This window comes from Canis lupus, chromosome X (genome assembly GCF_048164855.1).
Source record: "Canis lupus baileyi chromosome X, mCanLup2.hap1, whole genome shotgun sequence".
NCBI classification, from domain to species: domain Eukaryota; kingdom Metazoa; phylum Chordata; class Mammalia; order Carnivora; family Canidae; genus Canis; species Canis lupus.
The window spans coordinates 84395937-84416965 of record NC_132876.1 but is presented as its reverse complement, the minus strand read 5'-3'; the positions used below and the strand labels follow the sequence as shown (position 1 = coordinate 84416965).

The window sequence follows — 21029 nt, the reverse complement described above, 5'->3', positions numbered from 1 at the left end:
CAGTAATTCATTGTCCTTTAAAAACTTCCCTGGCTTTATCTTGTTAATGGCAGTTCCAGGGGAGTTAACAGTTCGAGCTCAAGCTCACAGAGTTAAACTGTCCATGATAAATACTATGGTATTCTGATGGATAGAGAAGTAATCGTTTTAAAAAATATTTGACTAATGGTTTCTTTTTCTTACTAAGAATGTCCAGCTTACAAACTGATAGGAGCTCTCAGGTGTCTGGCCTGAGAGTGACTGGTTTCAAGCAGCAAATGCCCCAGCTAATAGAGCAAGCTCTCTCAGCATAGTAAGTTTAGAACATGACTCCTGAAGAGTCCTCTAGAAATAAAAGAAGCTTTCTTATCTATTGTCTTTTGGTTTTTAGTACCTTTTGGGTTGCCCAAGATCACTGTCATCTTTCTACTGTTGGTTTCTTTTTTTTTTTTAAGATTTTATTCATGAGAGACAGAGAGAGAGAGAGAGAGAGGCAGAGACACAGGCAGAGGGAGAAGCCGGCTCCACACAGGAAGCCTGATGCGGGACTCGATCCCGGGACTCCAGGACCAAGCCCTGGGCCGAAGGCAGGCAGGCACTAAACCCCTGAGCCATCCAGGGATCCCCCTACTATTGATTTCTTGATGTGGGTAGATCTGGTGCTAGTTTAACTAGCCTTATTTGACAGTCTTTCACTTTTTAAAGTTGTGGCGCTCTCAGAAACTCATGTACACATTTGTAAGAGAGGGTGAGAACACTTTTTTTTTTTTACCAGAAGTTGCCTAACCCCTCACATTCATATGGAAAAAATATTTTCCATTTTTTTAAAGCATGCCTTCCTTTCAGTACTCTCCCAAAGTACTGATTTCACTTTGAAGGTACTTTGGCTGAAAGAGTAGAGCAGACTGATGGTAGTTACATGATTTAAAAGACTGTGGTTTGAAAATGTTACCATCCTCATCCTTCCTACTTACGTGCTGCAACCTCTTCATTACCCAGATTGCTGCTACTTTCTAATAGTATCATGCCTCTTTGTAAACTGAACTGAAAGGCTTGTCACTGCCTATTTTTCATACTTGGTTGGTTAAATGACAAAACAAGGCATGTGGCACCATCTCTTACATAGAATAGATGCTAGATTTTGTGAATTTTAATTCCTTTCCTTAGTGGCTTTCTTTGGTTCCTAAGTAAAATGTGGGTATCTTGGATTCATTAAAGTAACCATGCCCATCTCTACTCCTGCCCTCTCATTCTGTATATGAATCAGTAATTTTACATTACTAGAAATGATCAAAGATCTGAGCAGTGGCTAGAGATAGGTTTTATTTATTCTTTGTTCCATAGTAACCGTAAGAGACGTGGTTCACCTCATCGTTTTGATGTCCTGAGCTTCGTGTAATATCATTTTTGGTTTGCAAGAGGTACTTCTAGAATGCCTTGGTGCCTCTGCCTTATGGTGATGTTTTATTTGTAGGTCAGCATTGCTTGTCCTGAGAGGATGGAACCAATCACAAAGGTCTCCCACATCCCGCCCAGTCGATGGGCCTTAGTCTGCAACCTGTGCAAGCTGAAGACAGGAGCCTGTATTCAGGTAAGTCCCCAAGAGAAATAGTGAAGTGGGCTACCACTGAATTAGCCAGCCTCAACTTCCCAGTGAGAGCAGCCTCTTAGCTGCAAGTTTACTCGGGAGGCCTCCCACTCACTCCTAGGGCTCTGCCATTGTACAGACCATTCTGGAGCCATTTTTTTTAGACATTGCCTCTACACACTTCAGTGTACTCTTTTCATCCATAGTGGTAGTTAATTTTCATCCTTTGCTGTCAGATCTCAGATGAATTAGGTAAGTTCTGAAGCTAGATGATACCATCCTGGGTGGAAACAAGCCATAACTCTAAAACAACCAGGCCCATCTTCCTGTGCATCTCACCCACTAATTATGGATGGACTCAGGTTCCAAGATGATTCAACCAGTGACTGTTGCTTAGACTAAATACAACTCATTTTTTGGTAGGGAAAGCTGCATCTAAATGCATAAATTCTGGTAGATAGGTTTGAAAGTCATTCTTACAGACACACATTTCTCATATATGGAGTACAAGTAAAGTTTTCTGAGACGTCTGGGATACAAGAATTCAGCTGAATGAAGTAGAAGTAGTAGCTGGTGCACCCAACAGCAATAATTGGGGGATGGTGGATGAGACTGGGAGAGGCCATTTACCTCCGACAAAGGCAGAAGGGTTGACCCTTCTACTCCCCAGGCCTCCTGCAAAGGAGCTGCAGGTTGGTTAAAATTAGATTTGCCTGCTGAGTTCCTTAATAGAAAAGGAGCCATATACGATGCCATCACTTAGGGACAAAGGCTCTAGGTGTTCCATGAGATTTCTTGCTGTCTGGCTCATCTTGTAGATTTCTTGCTGTAGACCTGGGATCAGCTACTCCTTGAAGTAAACCTGGTTCTTTTACTGAGAAATGGTATTTAAAGAACATAATCTGGGGCAGGCAGCCTGGGTGGCTCAGCGGTTTAGCGCCGCCTTCAGCCCTGGGTGTGATCCTGGGGACCCAGGATTGAGTCCCATGTCGGGCTCCCTGCATGGAGCCTGCTTCTCCCTCTCCCTCTGCCTGTGTCTCTGCCTCTTTCTTTCTCTCTCTCTCTCTCTCTCTCTCTCTGTCTCTCATGAATAAATAAATAAAATCTTTTTTAAAAAGTATTAAAAAATGAACATAACCTGGACCCCAAAGGCCCTTTCAATTTTTAAAATTCATTTTTTACATCTAATAGAATTGGATACTTTGTCCTGCCTTTTTTTAAACTTTTTTTTCTGCTGATATTATTTAACTATAGCAGTTATAAAGGAAAACAGTTTAAGGGAACACTAATCCCACTGGATTGCCTAATTAGATTTTCCTAAGTTCTATCCTGGCTGCTCCTCAGATGTGAGCCCTTGGGAGGCCAAAGTTGTGCATCATTCTTTCGTGGATTTCCCCTTAGCACAAAGGGGAATGTCTGCCCATTGTCAGTGCTCAATTAGTGTTTATTGAATAAATATATCTATATTTAATTATGTCATAAATTTGTTATAATATTCATTCTCCCCACTAAAAAATAAAATAGTTTCCATGTTTTTACAATTATTAGTCATTTAAAAAATTTTTAAGTAATCTCAACACGCAGCGTGGGACTCAAACTCAGAACCCCGAGATCAAGAGTCCTATACTCCACTGACTGAGCCAGCCAGGTGTCCCATTATTAGCCATTTTATAATAGCACATTGAACTTATATGCATTAGTTAACTTATTTTCATTATTGTGGTGCCTACATTTTTCTCCCTATCTTTCCTGTTTTAAAGGATGATTTTTTAGAATTGTTAGTAATTGGCAGCATGACTGCTATGAGAGAAAACACTGGCCTAGACCTTAGCAGACCCAAGTTTGCATTACAGCCCCATGTTACCACATTCTTCCACACTGAGTTATTTATTCTTAGATTTACCTTCCCTAGTAGATTGTAAGCTCAGACTGTTTCATCCTTAGGTCCCCCACACCCCTGACATGGCAGACAGACAGTAAATATTAGACTGATGGATAGATGAACAGATGGACAGATAAAGCATTCTGGAGTAGGTTTTTCACCTGCAGGGCAATGATTCTTATTTTTATTGCTTAGAGTTTAGAGTCAGCATTTTGTAAAGATCTTACCAAATTAAGACTCTTAAATTTTTTATTATAAGGGATTACATTTATTCAGCAAATATTTGAGTGCCTAATTGTGTGCCAGGCGCTGTTCTAGGCACTAGAGATTTATCAGTGAACCAACAAAGAACCTTGCGCCTTGCAACTTAGGTTTGAGTTGAGAGAAATAGAGAATAAGGAACAGTGCATGAGAAAATGGGAAGTGCTATAGAAAGGAAAAAGTGGAGCACACTAAGAAGTTGGGGAGAGTGTGCGCAGTGGGCATGTATTACAGGTTTAAATAGACTGATCAGAGTAGGACCTGCCGTAGAGATGACATTTGAGAAAAGACTTGAAGATGAGAGAAAACAATGCAGATATTTCAGGTAAAAATATTCCCAGCAAGGGAGGCCTCTGCTCCCCGGAAGGGACGCCGGCCCGCCCGGCCCTAGCTTGCTCCCAGGGGTGGAACGGGAGGGGAAGGGAGGAGGGGGGAGGGAAGGGAAACCGGCCCGGCGGCCCTGCCCCTCCCCCCCGCCCCTCGGCTGCCCCCCAAAAAAAAAAAATTCCCAGCTGAGAGATCAGCCAATGATAGGAGTGTGTCTGGCCTGTTTGAGTGACAGGAAGGAGGCCAATGAGGCTAGAATGGAGTGGGTAAGAAGAGAATATCAGAGAGATCATACGGGAACTTGGCTGTTTACAGAAGAAATTGGCAGGGTTTTTTTTCTGTAAACAGAGTAAATATTTTAGGCTTTACGGGTTATACAGTCTGTGACACAACTATTCAACTCTACCTTGAGCATGAAGACAGCTATAGACCGTACTTTAAGCGAATGAACGTGGCTGTATTCCAGTAAAACCTATGGTGGACTGTAAAATTTAAATTTCACGTTCACGTGTCATAAAGGATTCTTCTTTTTATTTTTTGCATCATTTAAAAATGTAAAAACATCCTTAGCTCCCATTCTTTGCTCTTGGGCCACACAAAAGCAGCTGCTGCATTTGGTCTGTGGGCCATAGTTTGCCCCTGGTGTAGGGCTTCGAGGGCACTTATGAGATCTTTTGTTTTTACTCTCAGTTGAAGGGTGAGCAGTTGGCAGGCTTTGAGTAGGCAAGTGATATGACTTGACTTGTGTTTTTAAAGGATCACTCTATAGAATGATATGATGTCTAATATTTACTTCAAAATAACCTGGGGGGCAGGGTACTATGGGGGTTAAAGATAAAACAAGATTGGTCATACATTAATTACTATTGAAGCTGGCCGATTGGGTATATGGAGGTCATTATTATTCTCTGTGCTGTTATATAGGTTTTTAAATTTCCATGGTAAAAGGTTAAAAACAAAAATAGGCTCTGACTCCTATATTTAGAATAGACTGGGGAAGGAAGATTGGAAATAGGAAAAGCAGTTTAGAAGGCTATTCTAATAATCCTTGAGAGATGGTGGTGGCTTTGACTGGAGTAGTCGCCCTGGAGGTAATGAAAAGTGACTAGATTCTGGATGAATGTTGAAGGTAGAACCAACAGAATTGACTGTGAATCAGATATGAAGTGTAGGAGAAAGATAGGAGTTGAGGATACCTTCAGGTTTGGGGCCCAAATGGTGGGAAGGATGAAGTTGCCATAAACCAAAGAGAAATCTGCAGGAGAACAGATTTGGAGGAAAAGATGATGAGTTCAGGTTTAGACACTTAAGTTTGAGATATCTATTCGACATCCTAGTAGAAATGTCCAACTGGAAGTTTTCCTTGTGAGTTTGGAGTTTGGGAAATATACTGGACTGCAAACGTTCATTTGGGGGACATTGGCCTAGAGATGGCTTTAGCCTGGACTGGGTAAGATCACCAAGTGAGTGAGTGAGTGTAAATAGAACAGTACCAAGCACTAGTCCTGGAAGCGTTCCAGAATGAAAAAGTCCAGTAGAGTAAGAAGTGGCAGAGACTGGGAAGAAGCCAGCAGGGAGACAGGAGGAAAACTGAGTATATAGCAGCCTAAAAATCAAGAGAAGAAAGCATTTCAAAGAGAAGGAAAGGATCAGTGGTGTAAAGATGTGACTGAAGTAAGGTGAGGGCTACAGATGGACCCCTGAATTTAGCAGTGTGATTATTGGTAATTGGAAGGAACCGTTTAGGGGCAGCAGCAATGGCAAAAGCTACATTTGCTGAGGGTCAGGGCAACGAGAGGGAGTAGGAACAGTTCAAAAAGGTGAGGTAAAGAGGTATTTTCCTTAAGATGGTAGAAATACCAAGTATATGTATGTATACTTGTTAACACAGGGAGCATTGCAGTAATGCATGAAAGGGAGTGATCTAGTGGAGAGGAAAAACTGCTGAAGGTGAGGTTTTCCATAGGTGAGAGAGGGTGGGGTAAAGTGCACGATGAACGAGTGGCCTTGAGCAGGAGCATGATAGTTCTTCCCTGGTAACAGCCTTGAAGGCAGAATATAGGTTCAGTATTAAGTATGCATGCTGATGGGAACCTGGAGACGTACTCTTTTGATGGTTTTAATTTCCTCAATGAGGTAGGAAGCAGGATCATCAGCTGAGAGTGAGATCCAGGGGTTTGAGGAGAGGTGTGAAATCATTTTATGGTTTGGGGAAGTGCAGTGTGAGTGCCAGGCTGTATTAAAGACCCTCCCCCTGGAGTGAGGGGGAATGAACTTCAGGTGACCTTCTAAAGTATGTAATCTTTTCCCACCTACATTCTACTTATACATATAGAGTGGTGTGGTGTTTGTTTTCCATGGTTGATACCTAGTTTTCCTGTGGGTAAACAGACCAAAACCTTTTTCTTCCTTTTAAACCACCACTAAGTAAAGTTAATTCCAAACTCATTAGTAATTTAACATCTTGCTCCCTGTATGTGAATCAAAAATATAGTAAACAAATACAGTAATTCAGTAGGGGTCATATAGCATCATTGTTCTTGGGAGGTTTATTTTAAGCCTTTGTGGTTAGTAACATATTTGGGGTATTTTATTTTAACTCTTTATAGATTTTTTAACTAGCTGTGAATCATGTTTATTCTTCCTGTTTCTCAGCAGTGGGAACACATGTATCTGTCCTCTTTTGATTTGGGAACACTCACTGGGGAAGGATAGAATCCAGCACTGGTGGGTTTGGGGTCTAAACTAGCCAATGTCTACAGCTTCCATATCTGGGAGCTAGAAACTTTCTCCTGAACATGAAGTATTTCTGATAATCCTGAACCAGATCATAAAGACTAGGTTCAAATGAGATACCCCAGACAGCTCTGGATTTTGCCTAGACCTTGGCAGTAGTCCCTCTAACTGCCAGCTTTCCAGAATTCCTGTAGGATCCTTATATGTCTTCTGTTCAAGCCCCATTCAACCTAGATCCACATGTTTTCAGTTTTCTCTGAGAAGAAAGAAAGAACAGTGGTTAAGAATATGACATTTGGGGTGCTGGCTCAGTTGGAAGGCATACAACTCTTCATCTCAGGGTCATGAGTTCAAGCCCCACGTTGGGTGGAAAGATTGATTGATTGAATACATAAATAAATATACATATACACACACTTAAAAAGAATATGACCTTTGGAGCCAGATTCCTGGGGTTCAAATTCTGGTTCCACCTCCTTGCTTCTTACACCATCTTAACGAAGATACCTACCATATCTGTGCCTTCGTTTCCATATCTCTAAATGGAAATGATAATAATACCTACTTAATAAAGAGCTTAGTACAGTGCTTAACATTTAGTAAATACTCAGTTGTAATATTAGTTGTACTTGTTTTTAATTATTCATATTATTATTCCTAGGAGTCGTTCAGACTTTGCTGATGGAAAGCACTCATGCAGCCAAACTTAGTAGAATCATGAAACATTTGGTACTAGATAAGTGTCTCTTTTGACAGTAGATGGATGTGGTCATGTTTGAAATCACATGCAAATGGATCGAATTCAGGATAAATCAGTGCGCTGCCATGAGTTTATTGTTAGGCTAATATGAGTTAGATTATGAGGAAAGTGAACTTTTTAAAAAACAAGTAAAAATCTTCAACAAGTAGGGAAATGCAAGTATGCCTACTCAATGACTATAGTTAGTATTTTTTTCATATATTCCAAATTTCGTCAGTACAAATTGTTCTGGTTCTAAGGCATTTCCTGTCCCTGCCTTCAGGAGTTTATAGTCTATTAAGGGAGGCCGAATATAAATGGGAAAAGTTAGGGATGCCTGGGTGGCTCAGTGGCTGAGTGTCTGCCTTCGGCTCAGGGCATGATCCTGGATTCTGGGATCAAGTCCCGCATCGGGCTCCCTATAGGGAGCCTGCTTCTCTCTCTGTCTATGTCTCTGCCTCTCTCTCTGTGTCTCTCATGAATAAATAAATAAAATCTTTAAAAGAAACGAACATGGGAAAAGTTAAATAACACTAAAGTGACATCTGCCCTCAGACTTGCAGACTCTTAGGGATGAGAGGTCAGGAGGGCTGGTGGCCACTGTTGGTGCCAGAATTTAAGTATACAATGGCTGGAGTAAGTTTTATAGGCTGGCTTGAACCATTTATGACATTGTTTCAGTGAGAGTTTTGAGAAAATTGCTGTGATACCACCCAGTTGTCTGTTCACAGATCATTTGGGATTAAAGACAACCAAACGGACACTGTCCTGCAGCAGCATGGGAACTCCTGAGTACATATGCACCAGGCCCTTAGTGTTCCAGGCAGGTGTCATCCCCTTTTGAGAAGGACACATGGTTTTCTTTTTGGGGGGTGACGAAATATCTCTTAACTCATTTCTTTTTCGTTAAGATTTATTTATTCATGAGAGACACAGAGAGAGAGAGGCAGAGACACAGGCAGAGGGAGAAGCAGGCTCCCTGAGGGGAGCCTGATGCGGGACTCAATCCTGGATCCTGGGATCACACCCTGACCTGAAGGCAGATGCTCATCCATTAAGCCACCCAGGCATCTCATCTTGTAACTCATTTATTTTCTATAATTTCTGAAGAATACATAGAAAATTATTCCTCCTCCCCCCTTTAAAAATAAATAAACCACAGTGAAATACTACGTCATCCTCACTAGGGTGATAATCATCAGTAAGGCAGACAAATAACAATTATTGGCAAGAATGTGGAGCAATTGGAAACCCTGTGTTTTGCTGGTGGAAATATAAAACATGCAGCCACTGTGGAAAACAGTTTGTCAGTTCCTCGAAAAGTTAGATGTAGAATCACCATATGACCCAGCAATTCCACTTCAAAGTATATACCTGCAGTCTGAGAGGTGTCCAGGACCACCCTCAGGTTCAGTAATTCACAAGAAGGACTCACAGAACTCAGAAAAGCCATTGTACTTGTGGTTATGGTTTATTACAGTAAAAGGATGCAGATTAAAAAAAAAGCAAAGGGAAGAGGTGCATGGGGCAGGGTCCAAGAGACACCAGGCGTGGAGCTTCCAGTTGTCCTCCCCAAGTGGAGTCTTAGGGACAGATTTGATTTCTCTACTAATGATGTGTCATAATACACAGTATTGCCAACCAGGGAAGCTCACCCAGGTCTTAGCGTTCAGAGATTTTATCAGGAGTTGGTGATGTAGACACAGTTGACCACCTGCATGGCTGACCTTAGTCTCCAGTTCCTCCAGAGATCGCGCTGATCCCAGTGGCCCAAAGCCTCCACCATACATCAGGTAGCATAGACTACCTGACATGGCCCAACGATCCCAGATAAACAGGCACCGTCTTCTCAATCAAGACATTCCAAAGGCTTAGAGGTTATCTTAGGAGCTGGGGGCACAGGGCCAAACCTTTCTTTGGGCAAGGTTAATCCTTTAATGCACCTTACCAAGGAGAAATGAAAACATATGTCCACACAAAAACTTACACAGTGCTCACAGCATTATTTCATAACAGCCAGAAAGTGAAAACAACCCAAATGCCCATCAAGTGATGAATGGATAAACAAATGTGGTATGTCCATACAATGGAATATTGTTTAGCCACATTTTTAGAAGAATGAAATTCTGAAACATGCTATAACATGGATGGACCTTAAGAACATGCTAAGTGAAAAGAAAAAGATAAAAATGCCACATGTTGTATGATTCCTCCTATATGAAATGTCCAGAATAAGCATATCTACAGAAACACAAAGTTAGGGATGCCTGGGTGGTTCAGTGGTTGAGCATCTGCCTTTGGCTCAGGTCATGATCCTGGGGTCCTGGGATCGAGTCCTGCATCAGGCTCCCCATGGGAAGCCTGCCTCTCCCTCTGCCTATGTCTCTGCCTCTCTCTGTGTGTCTCTCATGAATAAAAAAATAAAATCTTTTAAAAATATTTTAAAGAAACACCAAGTTAGATTAGTGGTTACTTGGAGCTGGGATTAGAAACAGGAAGTGACTACAGGGAGGCATGAGATTTCTTTTTTGGGGGGTGATGAAATACTGGAATTATGTAGTGGTGATGGTTGCAAACTATGTAAATATACTAAAATCAGTGAAATGTATACTTAAAATTGGTGACTTTTATGGCACATAAACTCTATCTCAATAAAGCTGTTATTTTTTTAAGATTTATTTTATTTATTCATCAGAGACACAGAGAGAGAGGCAGAGAGACAGGCAGAGGGAGAAGCAGGCTCCATGCAGGGAGCCCGATGTGGGACTCCAGAATCACACCCTGGGCCAAAGGCAAGCGCTCAACCACTGAGCTACCCAGGCATCCCAAAGCTGTTATTTTAATGAGCATAATAATACCTCCTCTGTCACTTTAAGTGGTTACAGTAGAAACAAATGAGATATATATAAAGGCACTTTGTTTAATAGAATGTTCCAAGTATATGTTTTTGGAAAAAGCAAATAGATATTTGATTGGCACCAAAACTGGATTGGCATTTCTCCTTTACCACCAAGATCTATAGATCTTCAGCTGTAAATATCATAGAATGACCTTTTTTTGTGACTAGATGGATTTTATGGCAGAGTTTCCTAGCGGCATTCCATTTTTCATCTAAGTACCCAATACTTATTCATGTATTATTCCTTTTATTTTTAGTAATTTATAGTTATGTCTCTACAGATGGCTATAAATCTGACCTGAGAGAGATGGTCTATTTTTAGCTTCCTGTCAGTAGTAGTTTTATGTCACACATTCATCCCCTTGAATAGGAAACAGTCCTTTTGCTTTCTCTTCCCATATTTTTATCAGCTACTAAATAGTGAAAGAGTACTATGCCCAACACTTTTTAATCTTTTGCTTAAAACAAATGCCTTTTGGGCAGCCCCGGTGGCTCAGTGGTTTAGCGCCGCCTTTGGACCAGGGTGTGATCCTGGAGACCCAGAATTGAGTCCCACGTCGGGCTCCCTACATGGAGCTTGCTTCTCCCTCTGCCTGTGTCTCTGCCTCTCTCTCTCTGATGAATAAATAAACAAAATCTTAAAAAAAAAAAAAAAAGAAAGAAAAATTGGGACGACTGGGATGCTCAGTGGTTGAGCACTTGCCTTCGCCCAGGGTCTCTGCCCTCCCCCCTCTCTCTCTCTCATGAATAAATAAATAAAATCTTTTTTAAAAATGCCTTTTGCTATGTGTTCTCTAAATGACTGGCTAATTTCTTAGCCAAGTGATTAACAAAAGGTGCCCAAATAAAAGGACATTTTTGGCTTTCATCATGGACGTTTTAAGGATACGGATTTCGGCGTAACGTAACAAACTTTTCCATTAGAGCTGTCCAAAGGTGAGGTGGGCTGTCTCAGGAATGCTGTTTAAGTGGTTAGATTACCACTCGCTTGAAAAGTGGAAGGAGGGATGCATGGGTGGCTCAATCAGTTAAGTGTCTGCCTTCAGCTCAGGTCATGGTTGCAGGAAGTCCTGGGATCGAGCACCACACCAGGCTCCCTGGTCAGTGAGGAGTCTGCTTCTCCCTCTGCTTTCGCCACCACCACCACTTTTGCTTGCACACATGGGCGCGTGCGCTCTCTCTCTCTCTCTCTCTCTCTCTCAAATAAATAAATAAATAAATAAAGTCTTTGGAAGAAAAAAAAGAAAAGTGAGAAAGGAGTTGGGAGGGGGCAGGGCAGTGAAGGTAGAACATCAGGTAATCTAAAGGGAAGCACAAATAGTAATAAATGTGCTGGATAAGATAATCTTAGAATTAAATTTCATCTCTGGAATTCTTTATCCTATAAAATTAGCTTAAATGGAATCTGTCCCCTTTGAAGCTTTGATGGTTGCCAGTTTTATCTTAGGTGTTGAATTTCTCAATCTATTATAAGGGAGACCTGTCAGGGTTTGCATCTGTTTAGTCTTTATTCAAACCCAAGGTCATTCCTTATTTGTAGTTATCAAAAACCCAACATATAGGTAATTGAGCAGTCTGCCATCCAGATGCAGGCTTCCAAAAGAGCTGAGACTTGGCTTTCACCACAGGAATTCCCCCTATTTTTAGAAATAAATGCTCCATCGCTTTCTCTCCTTCCTCTGTATAAACATATACATGCACCCATGCATTTAAAATCTTTGGAAGGAAAGCTGTAGCATCGCAAGCATAACAAATGATAATTGAGACCAGTCGAAGCACAGGAGGACAGCAATCCTGGGTCCGGTTCTTCCTACTCTGCTGCCCTGTAAATGAATCCTCAGCACATGCTACTTAACAAATGTGTTGCATCTATGAACAGCAGAATATTGTAAGCTTAATCTCAGATTGTCTGTAGCCTTAATTTCCCATAGAACTTTCTGCAGTGATAGAAATATATACTGTTCAGTGTAGATTTAAGCTGTTGAAATGTGGCTAGTGTGACTGAGGACTTGAATTTTTAATTATATATAACTTTAATTGATTTAAGTTTAAATTGCTACTTGTGGCTAGTTGGCTACTATGTTGGACAACATGGCTCTATAAGAATAATTTCAAGAAGTTAGGTTACCTAGATAATTGGAGATCCTGTGGCCTTTTTAGAACCACTAGATGCTCTGGCAATAATATTGACTTTGTTGGGTTTTTTGTTTATTTAGAAGCATTTTTTTAAAAAAGCATTTCTTGAGCATCTGCTTATTCAAAAGTTGATGCCAATGCAAATTTGAATGACACAGCTTCTGTCTTTAAGAGCTCTAGCCAGGGATTTGACATTTACTATACTGTTAAGTACAGTGTGAAAAGTACCACTATAGAAGCATATAATAAGGTGATGTGGGGGACACAAGGTATAGCATGACTCTTCACAAAGGGCAGGGAAGATTTCCCAGAAAAACTTAATGCTTGAGCTAAAATCTTAAAGAAGTTTGAAATATATATATATATTTTTTGCCTCTGTTCTTTCTGTGTTCTATACAAACAGATTTCTGGGTTATTTGTAAAGTATCTGTTGTCATTTTAGGGCCAGTTTTCTCCCTGGCTTTCCTTTGCTTCCTGTGACCTCTCAATTTAAGCCCAGGGATATAAGGTTTCCCTCCTCCTCCCCACCCTCCAGCCCTGCTGCCTTTAACACCTCTTTTCTTCCTACAGTGCTCTGTGAAAAGCTGCATCACTGCCTTCCATGTCACCTGTGCCTTTGAGCACAGCCTAGAGATGAAGACCATCCTAGATGAGGGAGATGAAGTGAAGTTCAAGTCATACTGCCTCAAGCACAGCCAAAATAGGCAGAAACTCGGGGAGGCTGAGTACCCCCTACACAGGGCCGCAGAGCAGAGTCAGGCCAAAAATGAGAAAACCAGCCTGCGGGCACAGAAGCTTCGGGAGCTGGAGGAGGAGTTCTATTCCCTGGTCCGCGTTGAAGATGTGGCTGCAGAGCTGGGGCTGCCAACACTAGCCGTGGACTTTATCTATAACTACTGGAAACTGAAGCGGAAAAGTAACTTCAACAAGCCATTATTTCCTCCAAAGCAGGATGAAGAAAATGGCCTGGTGCAGCCAAAAGAAGAGAGTATTCACACTCGCATGAGAATGTTTATGCATCTACGGCAAGACCTAGAGAGGGTAAGGTGATCAGCTCTGGCTACTGTTTAGGTCTAGGTCTGCATAAAAATGGAGGCCCTGCTTCCAGTTTGTCATTTTCTAAAGGTCAGCTCATTTATACTGTGGGCTTCTGTGTCCTTACTTATCTTCTGATTACACCGTGGCCCCAAACGTTAGACTCTGTTTACATTTTTGGCAGGCACTTTCTGTCTTTTTTTTTTAAGATTTTATTTATTTATTCATGAGAGACACAGAAAGAGAGAGGCAGAGACACAGGCAGAGGGAAAAGCAGGCTCCATGCAGGAAACCTGATGTGGGACTTGATCCTGGAACTCCGGGATCACACCCCGAGCTGAAGGCAGATGCCCAACCCCTGAGCCACCCAGGCAAACTTTGCCAGGCACTTTCAAGGGACTTGGAGGGCCCTCGTTTATATGCTATATGAGCCTTAAATCTGAAAGAAATTTTCATTTGGCTTACTTTTTATTCACCGTTGAGCCTAAATTGGCTCAGCTATATTTTACTGACACATAAGACTATGGGCTGAAGAAAGAATGAATTTCATTGAGGAAAGAACTAGATCAGAGTTTCTTAAACTTGGCACTGCTGACATTCTGGCTGGATAGTTCTTTGTTGTAGGGGACTGTCCTTTGTTGTGGGGGATACTGTTAGATGCTTAGCAGCATCCCTGGCCTCTACCCAATAGCAAATACCCACACACACACATACAACATACCCACTGTGACAACCAAAAATGGTTCCACATTACCAAATGCCTCCTGGGAGGTCAAAATCGCCTCTGGTTAAAAGACTCTACACCAGATAAGTCCGTTTAACTCACTTATTTAAAGATAAGTTAGGCCCTGTGTTTACCCTAGATAATTTTATAATCAAGTATAATTATAGAGATGGCTTGTTTTTCTCTCTGCTACCAGAATTTGGAAGGGAATAGATTTGGCTCACTTTGTAAAATTTAACTCACACATCTATAGCACTTACTATGTGGCAGCACTGTTCTAAGCATTTCATAAATATTCACTCATTTAATCCTAACATGTCTGTGAAGAAAGTACTATTGTTTAGCCCTTTTTACAGAGCAATAAACTGGGGCACAGAAAGGTGGGGTGATTTGTCGAGGTGGGATGGGGAGTATGGGAGCATGAGGATTGCACCCTTGTGGCTGAGATTTGGCCAAGCTAGAGGTGTAAACAAAAAAGCCACTTTCAGTCTTTCCAGCAGACTTTTATCCTGCTGGTCCAGTACTCATTAGAAAATTGTACTGGGGGGATCCCTGGGTGGCTCAGCGGTTTAGCGCCTGCCTTTGGCCCAGGGTGCAATCCTGGAGTCCCGGGATCGAGTCCCACGTCAGGCTCCCTGCATGGAGCCTGCTTCTCCCTCTGCCTGTGTTTCCACCTCTCTCTCTCTCTCTCTCTCTCTCTCTCTCTCTCTCTGTACTCTCATAAATAAATAAATAAAATATTTAAAATAAAAAAAGAAAATTATACTGGATCCAGCATCCCCATTGTTTTATACAGGGATCTAAAGGGAAGGCCACAGTGTTAAACCATCACTCGGTCTTCCTCAGTTGGCTGTGCAGATAAACATTGAGCGCATCACACTGCAGGGAGAGTAGGTTTCAGGGAGTGGCTTAGGAGCGTTTTGCTTGTGCTGCTGATTGATATGGGAACCATGATCCCACGACTGATCGTGCTACATGAATTCCTTTACAGTGGCTCTGTCTTTTGTGTTCTGTCTTCTCTCTTCAGCCACCCCTGTACCTCACTTAATTTTAGTTGTCTTAATTTTAGCTAAAAAATTTCAATTGTCAGGTTTCTGTAACATGGCAAAAATCTCTATTTGCTGTATGTTGGGCTTTCAGGTCCGAAATCTGTGTTACATGATAAGCAGACGAGAGAAACTGAAATTATCACAAAACAAACTACAGGAACAGATCTTCGGTTTGCAAGTCCAGCTTGCTAACCAGGAAATGGCTGCAGGTAACTTTATATTAAAGATGTCCTAATATAGACTGGTTATATCCTATTTTAACAATTTTAATTTTATGGCAGTTGTTTTACTTAAAAATCTTGTAACATTCTTGTCAAATATCTCATTTGCTCAAGTCCAACCCTGATACAACATGGCCCATTTCAGTGTTGACTCATGAGGCAAGAAATCCCAAGGTAGAGTTGGGGGACTTGCAGGTGTAGGGCAGATAATCTAGGTGTCAGACAGATATTAAGGGCCATTAGTGAAAACCATGAAATTATTCCGTAATCATCAAATTCATTTAGAAATCAGTAGGATAAGACCTAATCCTAGTTTCCAGAAAACGTTTAATTCCAAGGTTAAACAAACCCTTAGCCAATAGTTAGGAGATATAGGTTCTGTCTCTTTACTAATATTTGTTGAAGACCTACTGTGGACTAAGAAGCGAGCTAGGAAGTAGAGCAGTCAGCAAGACAAAATCCCTGCCTATAAGGTGTGCTGCCCACTTGGTGAGAGAGACAGGTGAGCATAATTACAGTGCCCTAAACATGGAGAGCTTGGCTGCAATGACAGTCGTATTCAGTGACATTTGTAACCTCCCTGTACCTCATTTAACACAGAGGTTGGTGGCAAAGCCTGGGCAACCAGGAGTCACTATGCAGGGTTCACAGAATCCAGCTCCAGCTAAGGGCCAGCCATAGAGTAAGAGAGACACCCAGAAGTGAGGTGTCAGGTAGGCATCAAAGGCTCTGGGGTGTTTGCAATTATCAAGGGTCACAGCAGAATGGGATAGCAGGAAGGAGCAGGGCTGCTCAGTCACAAAGACACCGTGACAAACAAGACCAGGAAAACCAAAGGATAGCGAGGAGGGCCCCTGCTTGCCGAGGAGACTGGCCCCAGATGTGGCTTCTGATTGGTGGGAACCAGCCCCATAAATGCTTGTAGTGTCAGTGGGTGGCAGCCCCGGGTAGAGATGGGAGATGTGAGTATTCAACATGTACCCTTAGGGAATGTGTGGTGCCCAGGCCCCTACTAGTTGTCCTCTTGTGGGCAAAGGTCAAGTCCCTATGCAAGAAGAAATTGTTTGGCAGTGCTTTTTAAATTTCAGAGCACTCAAAATAATAGAGAAAGGAAGATCTGTTCTAAATACGATTGTAGGATGATATAACCAGGTAACTGATTGCCAGTACTCCCCAGGCCAACCCCCATAGCAGGCCATGGGCAGGACTGTTGTGATTCTTTTCTGCTGGCCTTGCCACTGCAAATAACCTTCTCCATACCTCCATGATAGTCATTCACCGTCAGGAAATTATTTTAGGTTAAGGACATAAAACACATGGGAACCACCCACTACCATTACTACTATTGTCAGGTTAAAACATACATTCACATACTCTTCCTCCACCAAAACCTATGCTGTGTTCTTGACTTGCTTTAGGAAGGACAGAAGAGATTAGAGGGTAGGATCTGAAATGTCTAAGGCATGTCCTAAGTGCTATACAGTACCCACACATGCACACACGCAGACACACACACAGAAGGGGAGACTGTTCTAAGCCATTGCTATTGGCATTCTTTTCAGAAATGGAGGGGGCAGAGATGGGGATATAGGAGGTGGCACACTAGTCTTTGTGACCATTTTACAGACTGGGAGAGTATAGGTGAAGAGGCTGAGAGACACATAACAGACTGAGGGGGGCACTTGACGGGATGAGCACTGGGTGTTATTCTGTATGTTGGCAAATTGAACACCAATAAAAAATTTTTTGGATTTAATATTAAAAAAAACAGTGGCATCGTTGAGTTTTCCACCTGTAGTACCCCCCACCCAACCTCTATCTCAGCTCCCTTCAGCTTCTATGCCACCATGATGTACATGCATATCAAAGACAGGGGCTTGTTAGACATTTGGAAGAGCGGGTGTGTGAACTCACTGTGCCATAATGAGCATGTACACTGTTATTTAAATCGGTTGTTAAGATGAATCTTTCCTTTTGATCACAGGACTTCCTTTGACAAGTGCACTAGAAAACTCATTGTTTAACCCACCACCAAGAATTACCTTAAAGTTAAAAATGCCCAAATCAGCTCCAGAAGACTGCCAGAACAGCTCCACAGAGCCTGATCATGGACCCCCATCTCCTGCCAGCAGCTCCCCTGTTCACGGTGTAAGGAGCATGCAGGTGCCTCAGGAGCCACTAGAAATGAGAACGAAATCGTACCCAAGACATTCACTAGAGAGCAAGAGTAACCGTCTGCTGGCCAGTCTCAGCCATCCTCGGAGTGAAACAAAGGATCCCAGTCCTGCATGGAGAACTCCATCTCCGGAGTTCTATCACGGGCAATCACTGGGAAAGCCTCTGGTCCTTCAGGCTGCCCTGCATGGACAGTCTTCCATTGGGAATGGGAAAAGTCAGTCTACCTCCAAGCTTGCCAAATCCAATGGCCTGGAGGGCAACTGGTCTGGAGATGTCACCCAAAAAGACAGCTCAAGTGAGACGTTCTGTGACCAGGAGTCCATACTCAGCTCCCACTTGGCCAGTCAGGGCACCTTTAGAAAATCTACCGTGGAACAGTTTAGCAGGTCCTTTAAGGAGACCACCAACAGATGGCCGAGGACCATGGAAGACCTCCAGTGTTATATGAAACCAACCAAGAATATTAACCCCAAGGAGCAGCTCTGGGGCAAGCAGCTTGTCAAGCGGTCTGCAGGGAGAGCTTCATATCAGGAAAATGATGGGTATTGCCCAGATTTGGAGCTGAGTGATTCAGAAGCAGAAAGTGATGGGAATAAAGAGAAAGTTAGGGTAAGAAGAGTTAGCTCTGACAGGGAGAATCCTTCCCATGACTCTCGACGAGATTGTCATGGTAAAAGCAAGACACATCCTGTTTCCCACAGTTCAATGCAAAGGTGATCAGAAACCTCCAAGAATAGCTTAATCTTTGCCTTTGCCCCATACATTGGGGAAAGCCACACACACCAAAAGGATTTCTAGCATATGTTAGGAAGAGTTGTAGTGAAAAGAATAAAATGTTTCCATAGTAAATTGGCTTGCAGTTTTTGAAACCATCTAAGTCTACTTTTCACAAGCACATTAAAGAATTACAGATTGTCCGAAAGTTTTTCTGCCAGAGGCTGTTGAGAACAGCTAGGCCTAGAGTACTTGCTCAGTAAATACTCTGGGACAACTCTCCAGTCACATTAACACATTGATGCACATACATATTCAGAGTCCTTGCGTTGTTAATGGATTTGCAAGAGACCATGATTATCAGACACTAAAACTACTTATCTTTTGAAGCTACAGCATGTGACTCCCAGAGCTCCTGTCTGTAGGGAGTTCCTAACTCCATTGGTATCTGGAAACCCCACTTCAGGGAGAGACCAGAGACCACATCTCAGATACTGTGAGACTCACTACCCTCTTCCTTTGCTCTGCATAAGGTTGAGCTCCTTTCGCAGTATCTTACCTTACCAAGTCAATACTCCTAATGCTTATGAGTGTCCAGGGCCTGTTCCTAGACTTGCTTGTTAGGAACGCACTTGTAACCACTTCACCCATCTAACAAGCATAAAAGGCTAACTTGCGGATAGTGTTTACAGAGGTACAAAAAAAGTACTACTTCTAAGGAAAATGCTCTGATTCTCGCAATTTAAGCATTTGTGAAAGATCCCAGAGCCTTTCCCAAAGTGAGACCAATTCTGGGGGATTTGTACCAGGTCAGGGTTTTTGTGTTATTGTTTTCAAATCAGTTTGACTTAAATAAGTTTGGCTGACAGTTTTTGTATACCTGCTTTAATGTTTATAAAAATTTTTATTGAGGTATAATTAAAATATAGTAAAATGCACAGAGGTTAAGTATTCTTACCTGCTTTAATTTTGAAACAGATTTTTATTGTCAAACAGAATTTGAAAGCATGTGTTTAACACATGGATATAATTTAGCTTTGTACCAACTTTGAATCCAAGGCAATTTCCCAAACAAAAAGGCTGGAGCCATTTTTCAGAAGTTGCTTATACCCTGTTCCCAAACTATCAGCCTTGATTGATTTCTGGGAGGAAGAGAATAATTACATTTGGGGGGGGCGGATAAAACATGTCTGCTTCCCATTTAAAGAAGGGGAAAATGTTGCAGTTTTTAAAATGTGAAGCCGACTATAGTTCTCTGCTCTCTTTTCTTCTTAGCCTTAAATTAATATTCTCTTCTAGTTTGGGAAAGTGTAGTGGGAAGTTTCAGACAAGAGAGGCCACTTTTAGAGTTTTAACATTGCCTACTGGTGAACAAACAGCCCAGCTGCAGTAGGCGTGGGTCAGGCGAGGCAGGCCAGGGCTCTTCCTCTCGCTACCGACAAGGGAAACTCAAGTTTTCCTTTCCCTGCTTTGGTTCCTGTAGCGTTGTTAGTGGGTTCCATGGCTTTTGTTTGTTCTTCCTCTTTGGAAAACTTTGTATTTTGCCTCCCCTTTGGCCCACACCTTGAAAATGTTTCTTTTATTGCCTGTGTACATGTGTGAACACGCCATCGCATGTGTGGTAGGTGTCCTGTGTTTTGTTCGGATGGAAACGGCTATGGATTATTCCAAATGAGGAGAACAGTTTCTCCTGGGGATACACTAGGTTTCTGTGCTTTTTCTCTTGAGTTCTGCCCCAGGGGGAAGTAAATTTGACACCTTGCCAGTAATAAAATTATAATAGAGCTGTGTGATAAAAACTCCTTCTGCACAAGGCCAGTGCCATAGCCTGTGTCCCTTCATGCCTTTCGATTCAGAGTGAGTAGGAGGAAAAGCAAACATTGAAAAAGTGCTTCAGCCAAATTCCATATGTAATGCCATTGGGAGAGTATTGACTAAAGTAATTGCAGTCAGGGAAATATAGTTGTAATATTTTTACAAGATTTTCCTAAGTAAATGAAGGAGCCTTCAGTTCTGTAAATTGCAATTGCCCCAAAATGTATTTGCTACATTTTGCTGTTGTTTGAAGTATTACCTCTTAACCTTTTGTTAATTTTTTTTCATTTTGTCTTATATAGTCCAGTTTTCCAAGATAAAACTCCGTCTTTTTTCAAATGTCACCTTTTTACCAATACTTTTTCATTAAATTATGAAAACTGCTAACTGTCAGTGTGGTAATTTCTTAATTTGGCATGTGGGTTTTAGAAAATCTTACATCTGTTCCTTTTATATTTAAAAATCTTACTCATTAAACCACACAGATGGTGGGGGGAAAGGACAGAGCGGGAGGAGGAGGAATTGAAAGTTTAGAGGCACAGATTGATGATTCATGTCAATTACCAGGGACCAAAGAGAATTCTGGGGCCTTGAACTCTACCCCAAAATCATGATTTCATCAGGCTAGTAAGACAAAACCTTAGGATCATCATTTAAAAGTCACCATAGAAATGGATCCTATCTAAAGTCACACAGTCCAAAAGGATTAGATCAGGCATCACTTAAATATACACTCTTTACAGAAT

The 21029-nt window shown here is 41.9% G+C and overlaps 1 protein-coding gene across 4 annotated transcripts in view; it reads left to right on the top strand.

Moving 5' to 3' along the window:
* The window catches only part of JADE3 (jade family PHD finger 3), a 137174-nt gene extending 116504 nt beyond the window's left edge, over positions 1-20670 (top strand). For all 4 annotated transcript variants that reach the window (XM_072815721.1, XM_072815720.1, XM_072815722.1 and 1 more), the window contains exons 8-11: positions 1454-1570; positions 13118-13588; positions 15447-15564; positions 17561-20670. In XM_072815721.1, coding sequence (XP_072671822.1) covers positions 1454-1570; positions 13118-13588; positions 15447-15564; positions 17561-18471 — 1617 coding nt within the window. In that variant the 3' untranslated portion in view covers positions 18472-20670. The remainder of the gene's footprint in view (positions 1-1453; positions 1571-13117; positions 13589-15446; positions 15565-17560) is intronic.
* Positions 20671-21029: the final 359 nt, after the last annotated feature.